Here is a 23,443-nt window from a genome sequence, read left to right on the forward strand (position 1 = left end):
TTCATAGCACTCTTCCTGCTCTTGCACTCTTGAACGTGAGGCTAAAAATCCAATCTCCAGGGACGAGGAGAGTAAATGGCAATTTGAGCTGCAGCACTTTGCCAGTCGATTGTGTGGATTATGTGTGCTCTTTCTGCTTTGTTGCAGGTCTGTAACAAAGTCACTCAGACAGCGTGATGGACAGAAAAAAAGAACAAAAATGACATAATGGATGGCGGACTGACAACCCAGAAAAGTGGGTATAAGGATCTGACTAGCTGCTGGCAAGACTTGTCAAAGGTGATACTAAACTTCATTTAGATGACCAGCAGAGATACTAGTACACAATACAAAGAGCGCATTTAGAATGACCCACATATTTGAGGCACAGCTTTCAAGTAAATATGTAAATAGTGTGCTTTTTGATACTAAAATACACACAGAAAAGCAAGAGAAAGAAACAATAAATGTAGAGAATACAAAGATGGTTAAATGTAACATACTTTCGCCTGAATAGCTTTGCTGTCTTCATTGCCAGGTCTATATTGCGCATAGTTGATGAGCAACCCACTCAGTAACACTGCCAATTAATCATGATGAACATTACAGATTTGTAAATCTTTATAAATACTAATTAGTCCTAATGAGTCTTTTTGTTTTTCTTACCATGAAAAGGTTTCTTTCATCACTCCCTCAATTCCTTTTACATTTTCAGATGTATGCAAACGTAGACATACCCACACATACATTCACACACACTCTTCCACACATTACGACAATCTCACTCTAAAGAAAAAAATACTTCAGCCATTCACACTCACATCTACGGGCAGTTTAGAGTGTTCCATTAACCTATCGTGCATGTTTTTGGAATGTGGGAGGAAACCGGAGTATCCACAACAAACCCTGCGCAGGTACAGGATTAGAACCCATGAACACAAGAATGCAATGTGAGGCAGACATACTAGCTAGCTAGCAGCTAGCTAGCTAGCTAGATAGATAGATAGATATGCTTTTCAAAATAAGCTTAACAATTCCCTTGAAATGCGCTGCATGCATGCAAACAAACGTCACGCTCCATGAAAATCATTTTTGGGATTGTTATCCTTCAAACGACTCCTCACCCGTTTGTGCCCGTTGCTTTCTGAAGCCTGATTAGCACCTGTAGGAGTCTTGTAATTGGACACGGCAGCATCCGGTGCAAGATGCCCATTAGAGCTACATGCAGGATTTGGCCATGATGAGCCACACACATCGAATCAGTTATTACAGGGGCATGTTTTTTTTTTGTTTGTTTGTTTTTTTGCATCCAAAGCCCGACAAAATGTGATGAAAATGAAGGTCAAAGATGGTTACAATAACATTTGAGGACAAAATCCAAACTGAAAATCCCCTTTAAAAAAGTGGTTTGAATCATATACATCTACAGGATGTGGATACGTACAAGGTTGTTCGGTGTAGACTCAACGAAATGGATCAATATCAAAGGGTAAATATGCAAAATACGTCTTTGTCATACTTGGATGAGCTAATGAACAAATCGAAAGACTCGAACAGCATCCCCCCCTCCTCATGTTTTACATGAATATTAAGTCGCTGAATCCACTAAACTGTGTTATCTTAAATCAGTGTCTTTTTTTATGGCATACATCCTTTATTCGTATTGTCAAAGGTGCTTTGAACAGCATCCAAGCTTATAAATCATTTTGTAATTGAAGAACATATGTAGCGTCTGTGTTTACAGCTTACCAAGGTATTCGTTAATCATGCTGAAGTGGCTGACATCTTTCTGTTATGAGGACAAAAAGGTGGATGTGCAAATTAGGTCACATTTACAGTTCGCAGTGGGTTGACAGCTGCACTTTCAAAGTGTAATTCTACAGTGCCGGTGTCAGGAAACCAGTAAACGCTTTTTCAACAACATAAGAAGACAGGGAACATAAACATACATGAAGTGAAGTAAGCAGAATGGTAAGCTGAATCACTTTGCGTCAGTGTTTTAGATTGTTTTATTTCTCCATTTAGAGTGACCTCCATTTTTTTCAGCAAGTAAGAATGTGACCCAGGGATGACCAAGCTTCTAACCTTATCTCTAAGGGAGAGCTCGGACAACCTAGGGAATTGCGGAAATATTCATTTTTAAAAAAATAAATCCATATTTGGGATCATTCAGCATCCCCCATTAGATTGTGTTACCAATAACGACATCATGAAGGGGGGAAAAATGGATGTGACATTCAAGTTTGTCATTCACATTGCTTTCATTCCACCGCACAATACACATGCTGGTAAAAGGACAGAGAAAGCAGGTGCACTTCTGTATAGGTGAGCTTGCTGTGTGACATGATAATCAGTATGTCTCATGTTCTTCAAAAGAATAAGAAAATCCCCTTGGGGCAGTGGATGTACAGCCATGCTTCTGTGAGTTCAAGGGTAGACTGACTTTATTAGGGGAATTCATCTGCTCGGTTATTTCTCTCTTTCATTAAGTGATGGGAATCCTCGGCATGGCATCATACAGCAGCACTTTCACATATGCATCAACGTCGGTTGAGGCGATATTTCAATCTGATCTAACTATGTCTGTTCACCCGCCGGCTCCTTGATTTGGATCACGTCTACGATCATGTCTGATGTTATGAGATCTTGTATGTTGTTTTCCTCTCGACAGATTTTTCTCACTGTACATTATAAAATGGCTTGTTCATTAAATAAGTGTTGATTAAGAAGCTGGCAGAAAGTGAAAGTGGCGCATTGTTTGCGGCATCATTCTGCAGCGGGAGATTCCCGCCATGCTCAAGACCCGTACAAGAGCAGGGCAGCTCAGAAACATTTCACGATCCGTTTGTTCATCCATGGCGACCACAGGCTGACTACATTAGTCGCTTTCCCGCTTGGAAAACAAGTTGTGTGAGGTTGTCCATAGGCTCATTGCAATACCCATCCATCCATCCATCTATTTTCCGATCCGCTTTATCTTCACAAGGGTCGCGGGGGGTGCTGGAGCCTATCCCAACTGTCTTCGGGCAGTAGGCGGGGGACATATTCCACAAATGGAATATGTATCATGGTAGCATAAAGAGGAAAAAAATACAACACGTGTTGGATACATGCCAATACGACGAGAGCGTCAAGACGGCTGTTCCCCACCAATGCAAAAAAGCAATCACTGATGAATACATCACTGTTTCTTTACAAACAACACAACTACAGTCAGTGATTCATATTCATATTGTCAACATATTTGTGTTTACTTCCACGTTATTACCGCCCCATTTGGACACTTGTGTAGTTTTGTGCAATTTCACCGTCTGTGCATGCAGGGTGTTTCGTGTCTTCAGTCACACACAGCCATATTGGATCTGTGTAAATGTGACATAAGCGTTAAATCACAGTTGGGCATCCAGCCTCAGAGGTCTTTTTCCACCAGAGACGTCTGTCTGTGGCAAAGTGGCCACTAAAGAGCACATTTCGGCCAGACAGAGCTTTACCCGTAGAACTCTATTTTAGCAAGCGGCAGAGGGACGTGTGACATTCTGCCTAGATCTGTCAATTTTCTATGCAGCTTGTTCTCATTAGAATAATGGGTATGATGGAGCCCATCTGAGCTGACTTCAGTTGAGAGGTCAGGAACACCCTGTACTTGTTGCCAGTCAATCGCAGCACAGAACCCCAAATTCACACTCACATTCTCACCTATGGACAGTTGGAACAACTATAAAAGAAAGAGAATCTTGAATGTCACCGATATGACTGTAATTGCGAAACCTAAGGTTTTTAATATACATTGCTCTGAAATATGCATATTAAAATATTTTAACATGGTTTTTAAACATTGAACTGGTTGGTCAGAGCATGACAGCAGCAAGGCATGGTTTTGCAAAACAAAACAGCGTATAACATCACATGAGGGCGGAACAGTTTGGGAAAATAATCTATGCTGCGATTGTGCGATTTTGCAAGATCCTCGAGGTAACATGTTACATAACTAGTTGCAAGAAAAAGATTGTCACGTTAACATGTGACTGAGCTCAGCGCAAGTATGTCACCAACTAAGAGCGTGGCTCGCATGTCAATTATTGGTGACTTTTGTAGGTCTGAATAGGAATTGATAATGGATTTGTTTTTACAACACATTGGTATAGGACAAAAATAACAACGGAATTCCAAATATTTGGATTGGGTGTTTGTGTCATTTTCTCAAACCAGCACTTTTATAGTCAGGCGAGGTGCTTCATCAATACAAAGGAAAATGTAACCAGAGTTGTGTACTTCACACATATTGTCAAATGGTTGATTTGCTCCTATCTCTGCTCCAATATTGCTCACTTCTTTCCCAAGTACGAACCTTTGCTTCGGGAAACTAAATCTGTAATCTGCTTAGTCGTGTTGATGCATCAGACATTTTTAATCAGCGGTATTGAAAGGAGAGCAGCTCAACGCTAAGGCGCTTGGCAAAAGCACTGCATTGAGAGGAGTAATGGAGAGTGGGGCTGCTTGGATGTGGTGATGAAAGCAGGAGCGTGCGTTGTATGAATAAGCAACATCATTCCCCCCCCCCCCCCCTCCAAGGAGCGTTGTAGTTGCTGACTCTTGAATTTAGATTTTAACATCTGAGAAGCTGGATAACATAAACAGTTTACAGTATTTTGTGAGTATATCTATTTACTGTACATATAGATAGATAAATAGGTATACAGATAGATATAGATGGGTATGTTTATTTCAGTACCTGTAAATAGAAAAGCTTAGCGTATTTTCCGCACTGAAAGGTGCACCTAAAAGCCTTCCATTTTCTTAAAAGCTCACAGCGCGCCTTAAAATCCGATGCGCCTTGTGTATGGTCATTACGGTAATATTTCGACCCGAAAATGGCTGACAACAAATGGAGACATGCTGACAACGCAGAGTTCAACGCAGTTGAACACGGAAATAAAGCAACGGCAAGAAAGTTCAACGTTAATGAGTCAATGTTATAACTTGCTGTTGGTTAAGTGAACTGTGCCGCTGCTTTATTCAATACGTTTTCCTGACATCTGATCGTTCTGTTGGCATTTCCGTGAGCGTAGCTCCATCGAGAGGATGCATTATAGATTGCATCTTATAATGTGGCGCGTCCAATGTATGAAAATAAGTATGAAATAGGCCATTCATTGAAGGTGCGCCTCATAATCCAGTGCACCTTTTAGTGTGGAAAACACGGTAAATGATAATAAGACAAAGTGATTATTTTACTATAGTGAAACTGGGGGGGGGGGGGGGGCAAAGGACATTGAGTCTATACAGATTCAAAGAGGTAGTTTCTGAACAAGTTCACACAAATAAAACCTTAATCCAATAAATTGTAATAAAAACTGAATGCATGTGTCGCCAATTTTACGCATCCTCCGAGGACCAAAAAGGCTTCAAATTCAGCATTTATTTTCCTCAGGCAGGAACACTGATGGACAGACATTCACATAAAATTTCATAGACTTGAATTAAAACAGACCACCCATCCACCAAATACCCACCCACACACAAAGACATGTTGATATGACGCTAGCATTTTCCCAGACACACATGCACAAGCACACACACACACACACACACACACACACACACACACACACACACACACACACACACAAAAGGCTTGCTGTACTGTATACTAAAATCCTCTGGGACACTGTTTTTAAATTGCAGTGGAAAGACATTGTGTTAAAACTCACAGTCGCTTTTTAACCTTGAAAGGTCACGCACAGTAGTTGCAGAGGTGGGCTAGAGTGGCCCAAAATTGCATTCAAGTACTCTGACCAACATGGTGCTCATGGATTCCATTTCACCCCAAGGACCACATGAGGCGACCATGGGCCTGTTCTACAAATAGCTCAACAGTGATGGAACATTGTGGTTTCCTTGGAATGTTTTTACTTCAGGCGTGGCCCCAGGATTATTTTCCCTCCGAGGGCGAAAGGGAAGCTTGACCGATTCTTAAGGGGGCTGAGAAAATAAGTTTTAAATATTTTACAAAATAAAGTGATGGAGGGCCTTAACTGGGACTACACAAATTTCTGACAGGGCTATAGAACACCCTAGCCCTGGTGTATCTCTGCTTCACTCGGCATCAAAAACAAATGGAATGGGTGAGCGTCTCCTCGTAAAACACTTTGCGGTACATTGATTGCTGAAGGTGGGCATATAGTATACGACCTGTGGCGAGCCTTACAGATGGCAAATGTTCACATCAAGAACACAAATCAACTAAGTGAACTTGAATTCCTGACAGGTGAAGTGGAAGTTTGAATAATTTCCTGGTCAAAGACAGGGCCAATGTTGGACTGATTCCAGCGACTATCACAACATGACGTGTGTGTGTGTGTGTGTGAGAGAGAGAGAGAGTCGGTCCACCAACATGAAATACAGTCATGCAAAATGGTGATCAGGACCTTCATGAAAATATTGTTTGTTTTTGTCTTTATTATAAGCCAATGTTGATTTGCACTCAAATGAAAGCGGAAGAATGCATCTACTTGTGATCATAACTGTATGAGCATCAAATGGAACTGCTGTTTGGCAAATGAATGCTGCACCGCATTCAACAGACACGCATTTATAATGGGTACAGTAAATTAGTAGTTATCAGTGTTTAAGTTATTGCAGGCTTTTAATCAGGAATAGGAATAGGATATTAAGTGAGAATATTACTGTTACTTGCTTTTCTTAAAGACTCCTCATTTGTCTGCTCGATGGAACAATGGTCTTGGTAATCACTTTCAATGTCCACTGCCAAGCCTTTGACATGTTCCACCTTCATTTTGCCGAAATGCTCATTTCAGTAGACGTGTGGGAGGTGCCTTTAAGTAATGAATGTGTCACAGTTGGAAACGTTGATTACCACTCAACCATGACATCTGTTTTTTAGTCAATAGAAATCATTCGCTCTTATTTTTGTCATGAAAAAAAAAAACTGTGGTGTTTTAGTATGAACACAATTTGATGGGACACGCACCGATCACTTTTGTAGGACACCTGCCCAGAAAACGTTTCATTTTTCAACCTTCTTCTCCGGCCAAAACACAGCCACTAATGTGCAGAGGTGGTCGACAGAAACGGGAAGTTAAGACACACTACCGGTATACTGAATGTGATAAGAGAAAACAAGGGAATCTGCAAGTGAATTTTGGAATTGAATATCACTCTCTATGAACATAAATACTTATGGGACATACCATCTGCTTTGTGCATTTTGGGGGGGGGGGGGTGATGATCATTCTTGCTATGTGTAGTGTCCATTTTCACGTTTTTAATTCAGTTGTCATGCCTGCAGTTTTTCTTTGCATGACCGTTCATTTGCTTAATTAGTCCATACATGGTAAAACTTTTTTTTGTTTTACAAAAAAATAATTAAATCTGAATGAAAATAGAACTTTTGCAGCTTTGGGATTATTTGTGCTGACTTTTTCCCTTCACACAAACACGCACACGCACACAAAATAAAAAGTGTATTTTTACCATGAACATGGTATTTCTTGTAATAAGCAAATGCATTTATAATCAATACTTTATTCATCAACAAACAAATGCACGAGTGAAAATGCGTACATCCTCTGATTTTAAAAGTAAATGTAATTACACTTTTCTTTAATAAACGCAAACAGAGAATGTTCTATTTTTCATTCCAAGTGCAAATTTTGCTTAAGGTGCGCATGGGAGGCCTGGACTGGGTTTGGGTATTTTCGCAAACACAGTGTGTTTAACACACACTGGCATAGTTGCAAAGATGTGTTTTGTGCCGTTGTGGGCATGAACACAGGCAAATGCCAATCCAAGCAGCTCCTCTCATTCCCTTTGAATAATCCTTGACATGGCAGAAGCAGAAACTGCTACCAAGTACGTTAATAAGGAACTGCAAGCAGGCCTCCACAGGCAGATGATGCGTAGAATTTGTCTGCAAGTCTGTGCTGATCAAATTCACCAAAACTGCGTGACTTAAAATGAAACAAAAACATGTTCTCACAAATTGTTCACTGCAAAAATGTCGATTCATTGCACTATTTCGGGGAAGAAAATATTTACATGAAAAAAATTGTCGAGTCAACAGTGAGTATCCCCTGCATGGTAGTCTAGTCAAGAAACGAGATTGCTCGGTAAAATAAACGGGGACATGTACGGTATCATTCCAAAATGCCAATTTTACTTGTAATCACACAGCACAATTATCCTTTGACGTTTGACGATCACTTTAAAATTACTCCGTTTCCCCACATTTTTGACCTCAGCTGCCTCAAACATCTTGATTCAGATCTTATTTTAAGATGAATACATCTTCACAAAAAAAAAAAAAAAAAAAGGCACACAACTGACAGTTTGAATCTGATCATTTTAAAAGAAGCCAGAAGTTGATAAAGTACTTCTGCAGTCGCAGCGGAGCAGAACAGAGTCCAGTGAAATTCCATTACTTTGCAAGGACTAAAATAACCTCAAATGCTGCACGACACTCTCTATGCTATTCGATTCTATAATATCTTTCTGTATAGTAGCGATTTGTGTAGTATTGCATAATATAGAATATTATCCATCCATTTTCAACACCGCTTAACCTGAACAGGGTCGCAGTGGAGGAGCTGCAACCTATCCCAGCTGACTTAGGGCGGAAGGTGGACTACACCCCGAACTGGTCACCAGTCAGTGGCAGGGCACATATTGAGACAAACGAACATCCACACCCAAATCCGCACCGCCACTGAGTGGGAACTGATCCCACGCTGCCGGCACACAAGTCAGACGAGTGAAACACTACACATACGCATATTATAAGTCATATTGTATGTTATATTGCTCCTACGTCAAGACATTTTTGACTGGAAGGGGGAGGCTACACAGTGTATCCCATGAAGGCAAATTCTATTAACTCTGCTGGAAATTCTTGTTGCAAGCATTACTCATAAACACAGTCCACACACGTGCACAAATAGATTACGTGGGTGCGCGTGCAATGTACAGTTGTCAATTGTGAGGGGGTGGCCTCACTCGATCAAGACTTAGGAAGTAGACGGCCATCTCTCCACAAATCAATACAGAGTCGGTCATCGAACCTCCGGTCTCCAAGCAGCAAAGACCAACAAGGCGATCCCCCCCCCCCCCCTTCTTTTGCATATGGGCATCGAACAGTCAAGTTATATGTAAGACAGATTTGCCCCCTTGTCCCTTTACAGACAGAGTAACATGATAAACAATGAAATGATAAGGAATGTGCAGTTGAAGTGGAGCATTCTTCCATTTGCAGTCAGACAGGCCTGTAGATCACCTGTGGAAAAAGACACAGACACATACAGTATACGTGCGGGATTGTAAATTTTAGTGATCAATTATAATATAATACAGTTATACTGTTATTAATGATAAAAATGAAATACTGTATAATATTAACCTGTTTTGTAAACACGAAGACAATTACGTGTAAAAGATATGAGGTCTGATTGATACATTGTCTACGGTGGTCTTTATTCTTTTTTTTTAATTGGCATATGATTTTAAGTTTTTTTGTTTTTTCTGAGCCCCCTTTAGCGATCCTCAACAGGTAGTGTGCGCGCTAATAAATGGTCAAAGATGCCCTACCTGAAACCTGCTGTATGCTTGGCATAATTTCATTCCACAAGTAGCACTCTTTGGCTCTCATCATCCTTCTTTTTTCTGGAAGGTTAGAGTTCAGCGTGAAATACTCTTGCCGTTCAGGGGTGAACAAGGGCCATGCGGCTCCATCAATTCCTGGATTTCTGAAAAGAAATGAATACCAAACGATTTGAGACATACAAGAAAAGAAAAAAAACGACAAGGGCATGCACTTACACAAGTGTTAAGGACACCCGATTCTAAATATCAATGTCCAATAAAAGAAAGTCAAAGTTCATCCCCCTTGCTGCAATATAACAAGTGATTAGGCAGTAACTAAGAGGGGAACACATTTTCCAATTTCACTCTCAGTCCACGATTTCGCAAATGCTTGAATGAAGCAGATGGATTCATTACATGTGTGACAACGAAAGGCGCAAAGTCGACGATGAAGGAGTCATTTTGTCAATATAGTCCATGACGTATTTGATTAATGATACATACCCCGTCCTTGCAAAGTTGGCCCAGTGCTTCAGAAATTTCTTGGTCATGTTCACTTCAGCCATTGTGTACCCCCATGCTTCATTCAGTGGCATTCCAAACACAAACTCTATCTCATCCCCATGTAAAACACCCATCCATTCCGGCCAAGGATTTATGGAAGACCGGTGGTCAAAAGAATATAGGAATGTTTTACCTCCCCGTTGTGAGTACCTGGGGGGGGGGGGGGGGGGGGGCAACCACGGGTTAATTGAAATTGTTGGTCATTGAAGAAATATAGTTACAATATAACAAAAAGTACTGTGTGCCTCAAGAATGACTGAAGTTCAATACCATGTTTTTTTTCCTGAAAATTACGATATGATTTTTCATGAATTACGATGGTAAAAAAAAGTGATCTCTGTCAGCAGCCATTTGTTAAAAAGAGACCACGACCACGCAGCCTCCTATTCATTTTCTCTTTTGTTTATCCAGTTTAGGGTCAAGGATGATCAGCTTATCCAAGGTGACTTAAGGGGAGAGACGGTCGGGTACCCTACGGACAAGTCACCAGTCAATCACCGACAAGACAAAAAACCCACTCACATTCACATTCAGACCCATGGACAATTTAGAGCCTGCAATTAACCTACCATTCTATTTTTAATACGGAAGGAGGCCAAAGACGACCCCAAAAAAACAAAAGCCAATGCAAATGCCACACAAAAACAGATTCCAGAATCTCTGACAGTGAGACAGCATTACCGGCATTCAAGTCAACTCACATCACCATAATACAATAGACACTCTTGGACATTACCTGCGAGCAAACTCTAACAAAGGAGAAACAAAAAAACGGTCTCCAACCAGATTCCCCAGGGAGTCACGGTTTTTTATGCTGTTATACTCATCCGTCCAATCGGTGTAGTGGAAAACGACTCCTTCTTCTGCAACAACGTCAAAGCCTGCCATAGCCAGCCGCACTCCTTCCATGAACTCCTTCCTGGTGATGAGACTCTCACCAGTGATGTTAAATCCTGGCATCCCATAAACTAAAAAGTAGGTCCCTTCATTCCTGTTTAATCCAAGCAACACTTCTTTCTTTGGAAGTGCATCACTTTGTAGCAAAATCTGTGGAGAAAAAAAAAATATTGCTTTGTTTTTCACTTCTCATCATTGCATTCATATCAATTCTTCTGTGAAACAGATATCTATGGCCACACAGACTTTACAGAATATCTCTTTGTCTGAATTTGTGGTCGGTTTACAAAGTGCGGTCTCTCTGAGGCACCAAAAATTACGCGCTTCGAGATTAGATTGCATTATATTCCTTCACAATGAGATGGGACGAAATTCTACACCCTGGACCTTTAAGGGCTTAAGTTTGTGTTTCGAAGTCACATTATACTTTTATGTTTTGGGAAATATATTTTGTCATGTTTCTGCATTGGTCTCCTTTCGCAGGCTCGAAACTGTTTCATTTATGGTTCGGTTTTTGAATGGAGAGCAAAAATTGTAATTCCCAAAACATATGTCGTGTTAAGTCATGTGGGATGGGAGGGCATAGGGTCTTTTCGACCAAAGATCGACTTTTGAAGTGACCAACCCACCCGCGATCGACCCGATCGCACATATACACATGCACGTGCGCCATGATGAATAACAGCCATAACGGCCCCTAACATGAACGAAACCGAAACAGACAGACACTCTAATCTTTCCCCCACCCCCTCATTTCCTCCTCCCACCTTGGGACCAGTCCGCTGGATCCCAGTCGATCGCAAACGACGTATTGGGCAACCCTGGCATAGGGGGTGTGGCCTCACGCATTCAACTCGAAGATGGCATCCAAATATAGTTTGGTTAGTGTAGAAAGTCCACCAGGGCCCTCTCGATTTCAAATTCCCGGCTGAAATTGAGAGGCCCATTATGCCCATGCCCGCATACATGCTTAACTAGAATGAACTGCTGCATGAAGGTCAAATGTGGTCAAAGAATGATAAATCCTGTGAGTGTGGTTTACAGGGCAAAAACAAAAAAGTGGTTATTTATGATTCGTCTGTTTTCGACAGATCATTTATGCAGAAAGGCATTCCCCTCCATATGACTATTGTTCATTAATGAGTGTTTTTGTGGCTCCAACAACTTCAAAGCATGAAATCTCTTTTCCCGGTGGAACATGCACGCTCGTTTCAGAAGATGAATTCTTCAATTATTTTATTTATTTATTTATTTTATATCCATCCATCCACCCATTTTCTAATCCACTTATCCTCACAAAGGTCGCGGGGGCATGCTGGAGCCTATCCCGGCTGTCTTCGAGCAGCAGGCGGGCTACACCCTGAACTGGGTGGCAGCCATTAACAGCTCGCGTCAATGCACTCAAATCAGGATATGAGCTGAAAATCGACCACGAATGCTAAGCAAGCAAAACCTGAATCTGAAAGAAGATGCGTGGCATACCCACAGTGACATGACATGATGGACTCAGACCTACCTCAACTTCATCAGGTAGGAAGTACCCATCCACAACTGGCGGAAATGGAATGGACAGTATACTGGGCTGTGTGAGAACCTCAAATTGCTTTGAGGTTATCACCCAAGGATCAGTCGATTGTAAACAGATGTCCAGATAAGCTGGATAAGACGTGGAGCAGCCGATTAATGTAGCCAGCATCATGGACCTGGATAGCAAAGCAACAATGTCGTTTTGTTAACCTTTACCACAAATAATGAGAATGATACACTGTCTTGAAAAATTATGGTAGGATTTAGCGGCATGAAAAATGTGCCAGATTCAAAATCTGGCACAATTTACAGTACTAATAATTACAAATCAACATTGGATTTAGAGTTAAAAAAAAACTTTGTGGGAACTTGAAAAACTTTTCAGGACCTTTCATGTGCAACTGTCTTGCTGATTGAGGCCCATGGTGCATTCGGGGAACCACTCTGCATGACAGCCCTTTGGAAAAGGTCATGACTACCTGGGGAGAGGAGGTGGAAGCCGACAGATGCAGACCCAGCACTCTCCCCAAAAATTGTGACCTGTGCAGAACCCCAAATCAGTTTGTGCTACTTTTGTGAAGACATCTATGCAAATTAATGACTGTTGCATAACAAAGAACTAACCATCAAAAGTCTTACCTGTGAAGGATCACCCCCAAAAGCGGCAATATTATTGGCTACCCATTGAAGGGCTAAGCGCTGGTCCAGGAGACCTGCATTGCCTCGAATGTTGTTGTCAGGCAAAGCCAAAAAGCCAAGTGGACCAATTCTGGAACACATGATACAAATTACTTACTTAGAACATTACTATATTGACATTATTTAAATGTTGCCAGTATAAAACCAAATATAAGGGTTGGGAAATAATATCAAATCTGTGATTTGGCACTGTTGCAATGCCCATTCTTTTTCATGCTCTCTTTACAGTCTCTTCATTCATACCGTTGTGGCCATGGAGGAAATAGTTCATCTTCATTCAAATACTGATGAGACAACACCAAGAGCAATGTGGGCTTCAGATTCTTGATCAAGGACAAGTCGGGTGAACCGAGGAGAAACCAATTACCAAATCTGAAACTGGCCAGATGTGAGACAATCTCTCTACTCCCTGAGCAAGCCACTCTTGATCCCTATTCTTACTCAGTCTTCTTTCATGCCGGATGTCTTTTCTGACGCAACCAGTCCATTTATCCTGACTTGGAACTGGCACTGTCGATAAGCCAAATCAAGGTTTCGACCAGGAATCTGACCAAGGGTAACCAAATCAAACTAATGATCCCTAATGAAGGAGAATATGTTCTGTTTATTGTTTAAGCTGAGTGTAGTACAGCTGAGCGGACGGAAAGAATTCACACCAAAGCATTTTGAACGGGGATGTCAGACTGTGTGTGCACCCAGGGCCTGTCTCCTGGGTCTTCCGATGACTTTCTCCATTTAGAAAGTGACAGGTGGTACAACCGCCTATCACCATTAGGACTTGCTCTCGGGGAGCATCCAAACACTTTTAACATGATGTGGAAGACTTAATTACCTTTGCGTTACCCTTCCTTTTTCGGACGACATATGTATCGTACTTAATCCCAAAAATTTTGATGGTGCTTTGGTTAGCGCTCTGGGGTGCACCTTTTATGGAACTTGTTTCCCAGATGGGGCACAGTCATGCTGGACGAGTTTTCCCAATACAGTTCTCCCAATGTTGGAGGCAACACATGATTCAAAATATCTTCAAAATGTTTTGAAGGCACCAAGTAGCCAGAATTATAGATCTTTGTCACAGTACATCTGTATTACTATTGTCTATGCTGCATAGCTTGTTCACAGTAATGGAAGGAGTTGGAGCTTGTCCGAGCTGAGTAGGGGTGAAAAGTTGAGTGATTCTCAGTGCGGTACGAGTGCCATTTGGGGTACATGGGGTACCCCTGTAGTGGTACGCAAAAGAATCACTGCCAAGGTTTAGTTCAGTTGTATTTAACTTTTTTAGTGCAATGTATTTGCATCACATTCTTAGGAGCAGTTGGCCTTTAAACGTTTATTATTAATTGAACTTTAATGTGAAATACATTTGTATATAGCATCCTTATCTAAGTCCATTTTTCCTGTATTCAAGCAGTGTTTATGTTCAAACTGCATAAGCTTACAATAATACTAAATATACTTTTTAAAGAATAAAACCTCTCATTTTTCACAAGATGTTTTGATGCCTTCTTTGCTTTTGCACATTAATTTTAGTCTTGAAGGTTTTACCCGGAGAGAAAAATATTTTCTTTATGGGTATAAAAGGTCTGACAACTGCTGCCCTCATTAATAACAATTCAATGACAGGCCAGTGTGAATTAATCACGGAGAAGTTTTGATCCCACACCCGCTGCAACAAAGTCCATCGTATGAACTATTACTCTACGAATGGGACCCCAGTAAATCATTATCAAATAGGTTTACACTCTTAAGTCCTCACCTGTAATTCATTGATACGACAACAACACCTTCTATTTTACTCAGGTATCGGCCATCATAAATATCCAGAGAGGATGTTCCTGAAAGAAACCCCCCTCCATAGATCCAGACAAGGACAGGAGCCAGTGAACTCTGACTAGCTTTGTTATAAGGGGTCCAGATATTTAGATAGAGGCAGTCCTCGCTTAATTTAGTGTTTGGGTTCCACATCTCTGCACCCCTGAAACCTGCAAAAAAACAAAACAAAACAAACAAAAAAAGCTGAACGAAAAGTGAGATTGACTCAAAGACCGCGACAGGGGTTTGCACTCTTCTCTTACTTCTATGGTGGTGAACTTCATTGTTTGTCAAAAGTTCAAGAGCTTCATTTTATGAGCATGGACTATAGAAAGCTGGAACATGTAGGTTATTCCAACACGAGTATTTAATTTGGTTTTCAAATCTATATTGGGAGGATTTGGGGGCCGGGGGGTGGGGGGGGGGGGCATTTGCAGTGTGTAGATACTGTACTTAGCACGATCTGGTTTCCAAACAACCATCCCTGACAGGTGGTTGTGACTATAAATAGCGATGCACCCATGACCGGAGCCTGTTCCATCTACAGTCGGAGCACTGGCTTGTCGGATCGCACATCGCCAGGAGATAAAAGAAACACAACAAATAAGAAGCGATTGTAGCATTTTGTTCGTATTAGCGGCCAGAACCTCCTAGGTCACAATTTGGTGTATTTAATATTTTTTCACAAATCTATTTTGGGGGGTCTCCTGAAAAGTGCAGATTTTGAAGGTACAAGGATTCCTCCTGACACCATCAATAAGGTCCATTAGCCATAAATATACTTTATCAGACACTATGTTATTGTTTGTTCTTTAATTTTAAAGGAACATTTTTACCAGCCCCGCAAATGATAAAGATGTGCTAATAGCTAAGGTTAAGCTTTGTTCCATGGAGCACATGAATTTGGTTTTAACCCCAACTGACAGCACAAGAGCAAAAGAACCACAAAAGAGATTCAGTTTTCTACCTGATCTTGTAAGCTTGTACAAGGCCTTATAATATTATTTTAAGAGACCATTATGCAGACTTAGCTAAAATGAAGCGAAGGAAGAATCCGTCCAACGATTTTCTATAGTGCTTGTCCTCGGACAGAGGTGAGCTGGAGTATAGACTGATCGCCAGACAATCGCAAGGTGGTAAGGAAGTGGCTCGGTTAAATAATATTTCTTGCACAGTCTGACTCTAAGTAACGTTTCTCTCTTGATTCTCAACCATGTTTCACTCCTCCCTACATTTTGTATTTTCCTTCAGAAGTCTTGGTGGGGCTTATAGTCATTGCATCCAAATGACTGTTGTGATATTTTGAAATATCAACAAATAGTATTTGTGAAAATGCCAACATCACATGAAACCAAAAAAGAAAATAAAAAAACACATTTGTGGCAAACGATGCAGTTCCCGCCCGCCACGTACTCTCTTGCCAAACGTTCTTTTGCAATCTTCCATGTTTCTACAGGGCCAGGGACTTGCGAAAGAAGGTTTTTTCTCAACGGGACGGAAAATTGGAAATGAGAAGCTGTTGCTGTCTGTGTGTAAAGCATGTGTCATACCTGGATAGGATGTATCGGGAATCTGGTAGCATGACTTTGCATAGTTAGTGGCATCCAACACCCCCTCCCATCTTTCTGCAGGCTCTGGATCTCTGAACCTCAGTTTGCCAAGTGGTGGTTTTGCAAATGGAATGCCAAGGAAGGCTCGGATATTACCATCGAGCACGGAAAGCTGTTTTCCTTGGACTTTCCCGTTGCGAGTATTGACTATGAGGTCATCTTGCGTAGTAAGTGACACAGACAGGATCGAAAGGAGCAAAAAAAGAGCACAGTTCTTTTGTGCAGAGTGCGTCGCCATTGGAGATCCTGTCCGAAACAGAAACATACATGCATGACGTCCGATATTAAATTTCAGACTACAATAATAGAAGTTGCTGGAAAACACAATATCACAAGATACCCCGGTTTAGCAAGTGTCAAAGGATTCTACTTGAAACATGTTAAACAGGATTTTGGCTTGTCTTTGGCTACCTCTGGAAGTTATCCTTTAAAATCTGACTTGAAGTCACCTTGTAAAGACTGGTTGACTTCTTTTTTACATTTGCGCCTTTCGGATGTTAAGATTCATTAATTTATTTCGTTATTTGTTTATTTATTTTTTGCATTTTTAAATTGTTAGTCACATTTACTTTATGTTGAATTGTTTTGTTTTGGGGTTTTTCTTCCATGACTGTTTATATGAATACTGAAATGTGATTGCCTCGACAATGAATGCAGTTTCTTACAGTTTCCATCTTGAGCAAAAAAGAGGTCGACCTGCCTGTGTAAACTTATTTGATTTCAGGTTCCACACTATTTGTGCTAACACAGGGTTGAACAACAACAACAAAACATTAACTATAGACTATGATTCCCCAGGTGAGCATTTAAAGCTATTTTTGCGATAGCCATTCCTCTCCGGATGAAAAGAAATATGTTCAAGTGAATAACTCTTGTTGAAAACAACTCCAATTAATATGCAAAAGAAAGTGAGTGGACAATCAAAGGAAACCCTAATGTCACTTTGTAGTGTGTGCATATTACTGTTACGGACGCGCATGTGATCGTTGAACACTAACCAAGAGCGCGAGTTGAACCTCGGGTTGTGTGCGCGTGCGTGCAATGCACTTTGCAAGCGCGTTCTCATAATCCCGCTCTCCGTTGTTTGCGAGACGCAAGCTACGCGCCAAATGCAAAATGTGCAAATACAAATGCCGTACAACACGTCATTGAATAAAAACGTGCACCGAGTAAAACCTAGCTACCAATCTGCAAATGATGCTAGGACGTCTTACCTTGTCAGTTGCAGTTTGACTCTGCGTGGAGTAGATGAGTGAGTACACGCTGTTTTGACATGAGGAAGGCGTGGTGGAATCGCGGTCCTCGCCTCCCCTCCCAGAGTCACAGAGTTGTTTCTCTCCAATGTTATACTCTAAGTAGCACTACTAGGTGACAATGAGAGTAAACTGAACAGTTGAACCCTGTAAACAAGGGGGGAGCGAGCTTCACCTGCAGAACTAGCACACACCTGAAAACGAGACCAATGAGACCAGACTTTTTTTTCTTATTTTTTGAATTGGTTGTTGTAATTCTATTCAAGATAGCTCGACTCTATTCATCTTTACCGCAATTGCCTCATATGATGTACACTCCTAACAGGTTGTGACAGAGTGTACTACTACTACTTTGACAGTGTTGATCAAAATTGTACATTGTCTTCTATAAAGGTAGGTATATTTTACACAACTATTCAGGATTGACTCTCATTTGATGCTGCCAAGTGTTGCTAATGTTGTGTCCATTGAGTGTAAGGCATGGGAAATATGTTTGTACACCTCGAGGCACATTTTTAAATCAGTCTTATAAACGATAATATTTCTATTAATGTGAACTCATTGAGTGACATAATTGGAGAAATGGTCTGGCAAAGGAAAATAGCTCACTTAAAATCATTTAGGAAGTCAGTGAGGATTAGATGGGCTTGAATGGCTCCATTTTCATCCATTCCAATCATTCTGAATGAAAAAAAGAAAATGATTTTGTTTTTTTTTTTGGTTTTGGTTTTTGCATTTTGATACAAAGTCAGACTCCATAATTCATTTAGGAACTGTAACAGAAATTTTTCACAACAGACCAAACAAACTGATAATCGTGATTTTCAATTTAATACAAATATTCACAATTTTTGTCGGCAAAATCTTTGCATTCTAAATATTGTCTTTTATCTAATTTCCTCAATGATGTCTTACACATATTTCAGAGTGGTGTCGAGTGAGAAGATTGACCAAAATCCACTTTAATTTTATGATAAGAAATTCCTGACGACTTTGCTGAGTGTTCCAGGATTCAACAATTTTTTTTAAAATCTAGAATCCCTAAGAAGTGATGTATTTTTCTGTCTCTTTGCCAGTCTAACATCTGTGTCACCCTATTTCAACACAGCAAGTGTTTCAGGAAGGTTTTCAGGCAAAGTAACGCCACTGGGGCCATGAAGCTCAGTACAGTAGTCGGGTTAGCCTATTGAACAGTAGCAATACAGAAATCAATGGATGGCTGTACAGATACAGCACAACTCACGTGGCCCATTATGATGGTTAACAGCATTGATCCAGACTGATTTCACTTGAAAATTGCTCACAAAGGCCCCTCTCTGGAACCTGGTCTGGAGGTGGGGCTGGATGGAGACTGCCTTACAGCTGGGTGTGAAACATTAGGGAAAACCCCAAAACTGAAACGTGGGTCCCCCTCCCAATAGCTCACCCCCTGTGGAGGGGGCCTTCCAGGAAAAGGCCTTCCCGCTGGGGATTCCCTCGTTCAGCTGCGCACAGTGAGACCAAGAGTGGCATCAATGGGAGGGATCCAAGTAGAGAGAACGCCAGTGTTGCTTTGTTGTTAAAAAAAAAAACAATATTGTGCAATGATAGACAGTTCTTGGGTAGAACTACTTCCCAGAAAAGCTGCCGGATTCCTTCCTCTCCTATGTTTTACTGCATGTGAAGACATGTCTTCATGCACATACATACACACACACACACAGTGCAAATGAACCGATGAGTAGGTCATCTCCACAGGTAGTAGATTACTTGTCCTCCCTTTAATTGGTTTAATAGGTAGATTGAGACCAAGGAAGGAGTAACAGGTTGGGTGATGAACTGAGAAACACGAGGAATAAAAGCAAAACAGCTTGCTAAATGTTTTCAGAACATTGCTTTTATGAGATGATATCAAAGAAGTGGTAGATGGAAGATGAGTCAAAGGAAATAAGGTGAACAAAGAAAACGTTTTTTTTTCTGTGTGTACCTTTGGTTGGCTCTTGATAAATAAAATAAAAAACTAAATGAAATAAAATGTTATTTTGTGGAAGCTGCAAATTGAATTTCAATTTAAAGTTGATGGTATGACCTGCAAATTTAGAGTGCACCAAGTATCTGGGAGAAAAATGCAGAACAGCTCTAAAGTTGCACAGACACAGGCAACAAGTCAGTCTACTTGTGTCCAAGCAATTAAAAAGTCAATTTGCGTTATTACCGACCTTTTTAATTTCTTACTTAAAACATCGGCTGCACCGTTAATAGGCTTTTACTCAAATGATTCGTGATCTTAAACAGAAAAAAATGTTTGGAATAAACTGGAATATGAACAAATGATTAATCTTAGTTTTACTGTCAAGTCAATCGGCAGGGAGGAAAATGTCGCCAACTGTGGTCTCCAAGCAAGTACTCCAAGCTTTGTGCTGATCATTTTGAACAGACGTGCTTCAGCAAATGTAGGAGAGAGCGTCGTGGACACAGGTATAGTTCGACCCAGGCTGAAACCAACTCCCGTGCCAACGATGTTTCCTTCGCCAAATGCAACGTCAATCCCCAGCAGCAGCGAGAAGAACCACAGTTGTCGCGGTGCGTTCGAGAAGTGTCACTGGCCAAAGTTATTTGTATGTACCTACGACAACTAAAAATGGTGATTAGGGCTTGAGCTGTTGGGGGAAAAAAAAACGCCTTGAGAGTAATATGTATTTATTCTGCCTATATGGCAAGCTGCCTGACACAGCAAAGCCTTCCTGTACAGCATGCTGGCAAGATGCCCGACACAGCAAAGCCTTCCTGTACAGCATGTTTTAAACACCCCCATTCATTGTTTCGTGATATCGTTGTTTTTACTGTGCATATAATACACATCTCCAATTTTTGGTGCATGGAAAAGGCAGCTCAAGTTTTTCCTACGTTGTAACATTTCATGTATGACCAAAGCATCATTATGGAATCGCACACTCACAGCGTGGCCGACTGTTGATGTTTCGAAAGCTGTTGTGTTACCAAGTTGAGGTCGCAAGAGAAATGTATATTGTGCAAAAAAAAAAAAGCTGTGTATTTCCTATCTGCTCTGTGCGGTAATGTGTCAACTCTAATCCAGGCTCCACAGTGGAGTTGTCACGGTCCTCACTTTCACTTTCTCTTCCGCTGTCCTGATCAGCTCAAACATGCGGGATTTGACATTGCCCGCTTCTGTCGGCTCCTGCGTAAAAATATCCTCTTCCTTGAATTCCAAAAATATCGCTCGCCATTGATTGCACCGAAGGCTGTGTAGCGCACGGAAATTGTACAGTATCTCTACGGTGTACTAAAACGTCACTTCCGTTGACCCTATTGGTGGCTAAAGTGTATTACAAAACATATTGCCAATGAGAATATGCTTTTTAACAGACTGAAAAATCTTTGGAATCTGACCTATAGCACTTTCATGAAATATACGCACTTTGGGTGGAGCGACCTTCAAATCAGTTCTCCAAACCAACGGCTGTACTGAGGTCTTGAAGCCAAAACATCATTTTGCATATTTTGAATCATTTCACAGCCGCGGACAGCGAGTGATGAGTGGCTGATTCATGCTGACGTGCAGAATGGGCTGAAGGGGCACATCTGACTCGTAATATGCTAAACGACTTCCCAATGTTTGAAAATGTGTTCCTACGACAATGATGGGTGAACGTCAACATTATCATATTAATTGGAAATGTATAATTTTTTTTCCAACTGTGAGGAGCATTTCCACATGCCGATGGGGGCTTGGAGCTCTGAAGCTCTGATTACAAAGAGCTACAATCTTCACCCGTGAGTTCTGGATTTTTGAGGTGGGGCTATATGATGCGTCTCGTGTGCAGTGTATTGGCAACCCGGTCAACTCTCAGGGTTATGATTAAATTGCTTGCATTGGACATATTAAAAAGTGACTGCAAAAACAAACCCTTCGTCAAAGTGGCATGTAGATGAGCCACAAAAACGTCACTGGTGATAAATATCGGTTCCGCGGCGCAAGTTCATTTCACAATCAAAGTGGGAAGTATTTTCAAAATGGATCTCTATGGAATTCACAACTCATGAACACTCCACCATCCGGAAATTAGAGGCAGCCTCAGCCTTCATCGAATCACGCCTCTTCTGTGGCTGCGTACAAATTTCCAAGTTATGCATGGTGGGTGTGTCAAAAGCCCGGACGGGAGAATCACCGCGCCTTGAAAGTACGCACAAAGTGAGTGTAAGGAATTGACCACAAATGGAAAAATTTGCCCCTTAAAGAAGAAAATATGTAGGTCGGGTACAGTCCACTTCATTCATGCCTCCGAGTGCAATTCCTCAGAAACAGGTGAGATGGCAGCCAGAGGCCATGGTGGCAAGTTCATCTATTTTGTCTTTGTGCCAGTGCACTTGTGCCCTTACCCCTATCTGGGTCAGGCTTATTCTCCAGCCAACATGTTCCACATACAGTACATGTCGCAGACAGATTATGAGGGATTTAACCCTCACAGTGCAGTTGATGGTGCCTAAAGGTTACAGTAGTCAGAGAAAAGTGGGACTGCAGCAGAGCCAGAATTCCCTCTGTAGGTTGTGTGTGGGCACGCTCATGAAAGGGATAGCAAGAGGAAGAAACACGATAGATGATATAACTATTTCAGTAGTGTAAAATTTCATTTAAGATCCTACTTTCCATTCAATCTTAATAAAACAATTGCCTGGCGACCCATATAACGCCCTATTGCACCCACACCTTTCGCAAACTCAATTGTCTTCCTCGCTTGCTCATGTGTGCCCTTGCACGCACAAAAGGTTACAACTTTATATGGCTGCTGTGTGTCTGAAGTGTTGTTTTTATATTGCGGCCATATTTCATTTTGGCCTACTTTCTTTAAATTGCCTGTGGGGTTTCGTATGGGGAGAAGAGCCATCACATTTATATATGAGATTGAAGGAAGGGAAGGAAGCTTGGAGACTTGCTTGTGTTCTTATTCATTTTCCACACCTTTTTTTATGCCTGTCCTTATACTACCATTCCACGATTATGCTTCATCCCTCCACTCTTACTTTACTTTGCTCCTCTCGAGCCATCGGCACTGACTCTATTACTCCTCCCTGCATGATTCCGTTCTCCCCAAGTACGCATTTGGTCCCATGAAACAGTTTTCGACTGCTGTTTGGACTAAAATGAGGAGAGGCAAGACCTATTTGCGGGATGATCTCACCAGAATTCAGTGGGATACCATATCATACCAATCACAAAACTTGATGTTTGTTCAGCTTGAACAAAACTCACCTCATTTTCACGCATTTGACACTTTGTCGACCTACTTAGGCCTCTCCATTTAACCTATTGCAATTGTGAACACAGCAAGCACACAAAGGAGCGGCGGCGGGGCAATTCAGAGGAGCCGGTTTTAGGTTTCTGTGCCTTTTGTGTCCCTGGGTGTGAAGTGGGATCCCCACAGAATATCGCATATCACATTCAAGCAGATCTTTGAAGCAAGTCAGAAATGTCACAGTTCTCGTGAATGTTTGCTTTCCTCTTCTTAC

General features: G+C 41.3%; 1 protein-coding gene across 1 annotated transcript; it reads right to left on the reverse strand.

Annotated features, from left to right (window-relative positions):
* Window positions 1–7,508: 7,508 nt before the first annotated feature.
* On the reverse strand, window positions 7,509–17,988 carry LOC147197051 (cholinesterase-like). Its single transcript, XM_086126122.1, has 10 exons — window positions 17,897–17,988; window positions 16,623–16,928; window positions 15,017–15,242; window positions 13,201–13,330; window positions 12,950–13,101; window positions 12,551–12,737; window positions 10,874–11,184; window positions 10,078–10,287; window positions 9,580–9,737; window positions 7,509–9,268 (listed from the first exon to the last, which is right to left on the reverse strand). The coding sequence occupies exons 2-10, from the start codon at window positions 16,918–16,920 to the stop codon at window positions 9,171–9,173; spliced, it is 1,770 nt and encodes a 589-aa protein (XP_085982248.1). The 5' UTR covers window positions 16,921–16,928; window positions 17,897–17,988; the 3' UTR covers window positions 7,509–9,170.
* Window positions 17,989–23,443: the final 5,455 nt, after the last annotated feature.

Source organism: Hippocampus guttulatus, chromosome 12, assembly GCF_054856545.1.
Source record: "Hippocampus guttulatus isolate MCC_2025c chromosome 12, RoL_Hgut_1.0, whole genome shotgun sequence".
In the NCBI taxonomy this organism is placed as follows: domain Eukaryota; kingdom Metazoa; phylum Chordata; class Actinopteri; order Syngnathiformes; family Syngnathidae; genus Hippocampus; species Hippocampus guttulatus.

What these genes read in the sequence shown, in the direction of transcription:
- LOC147197051 (XM_086126122.1), bottom strand. Translation starts at nt 16,920, where the DNA reads ATGGCGACGCACTCTGCACAAAAGAACTGTGCTCTTTTTTTGCTCCTT. An exon ending in TCCTACCTGATGAAGTTGAG is followed by an intron (nt 11,185 to 12,550) that starts GTAGGTCTGAGT and finishes TTTTCTCCACAG; the next exon opens with ATTTTGCTACAAAGTGATGC. An exon ending in AAGCATACAGCAGGTTTCAG is followed by an intron (nt 9,269 to 9,579) that starts GTAGGGCATCTT and finishes CTTTTTCCACAG; the next exon opens with GTGATCTACAGGCCTGTCTG.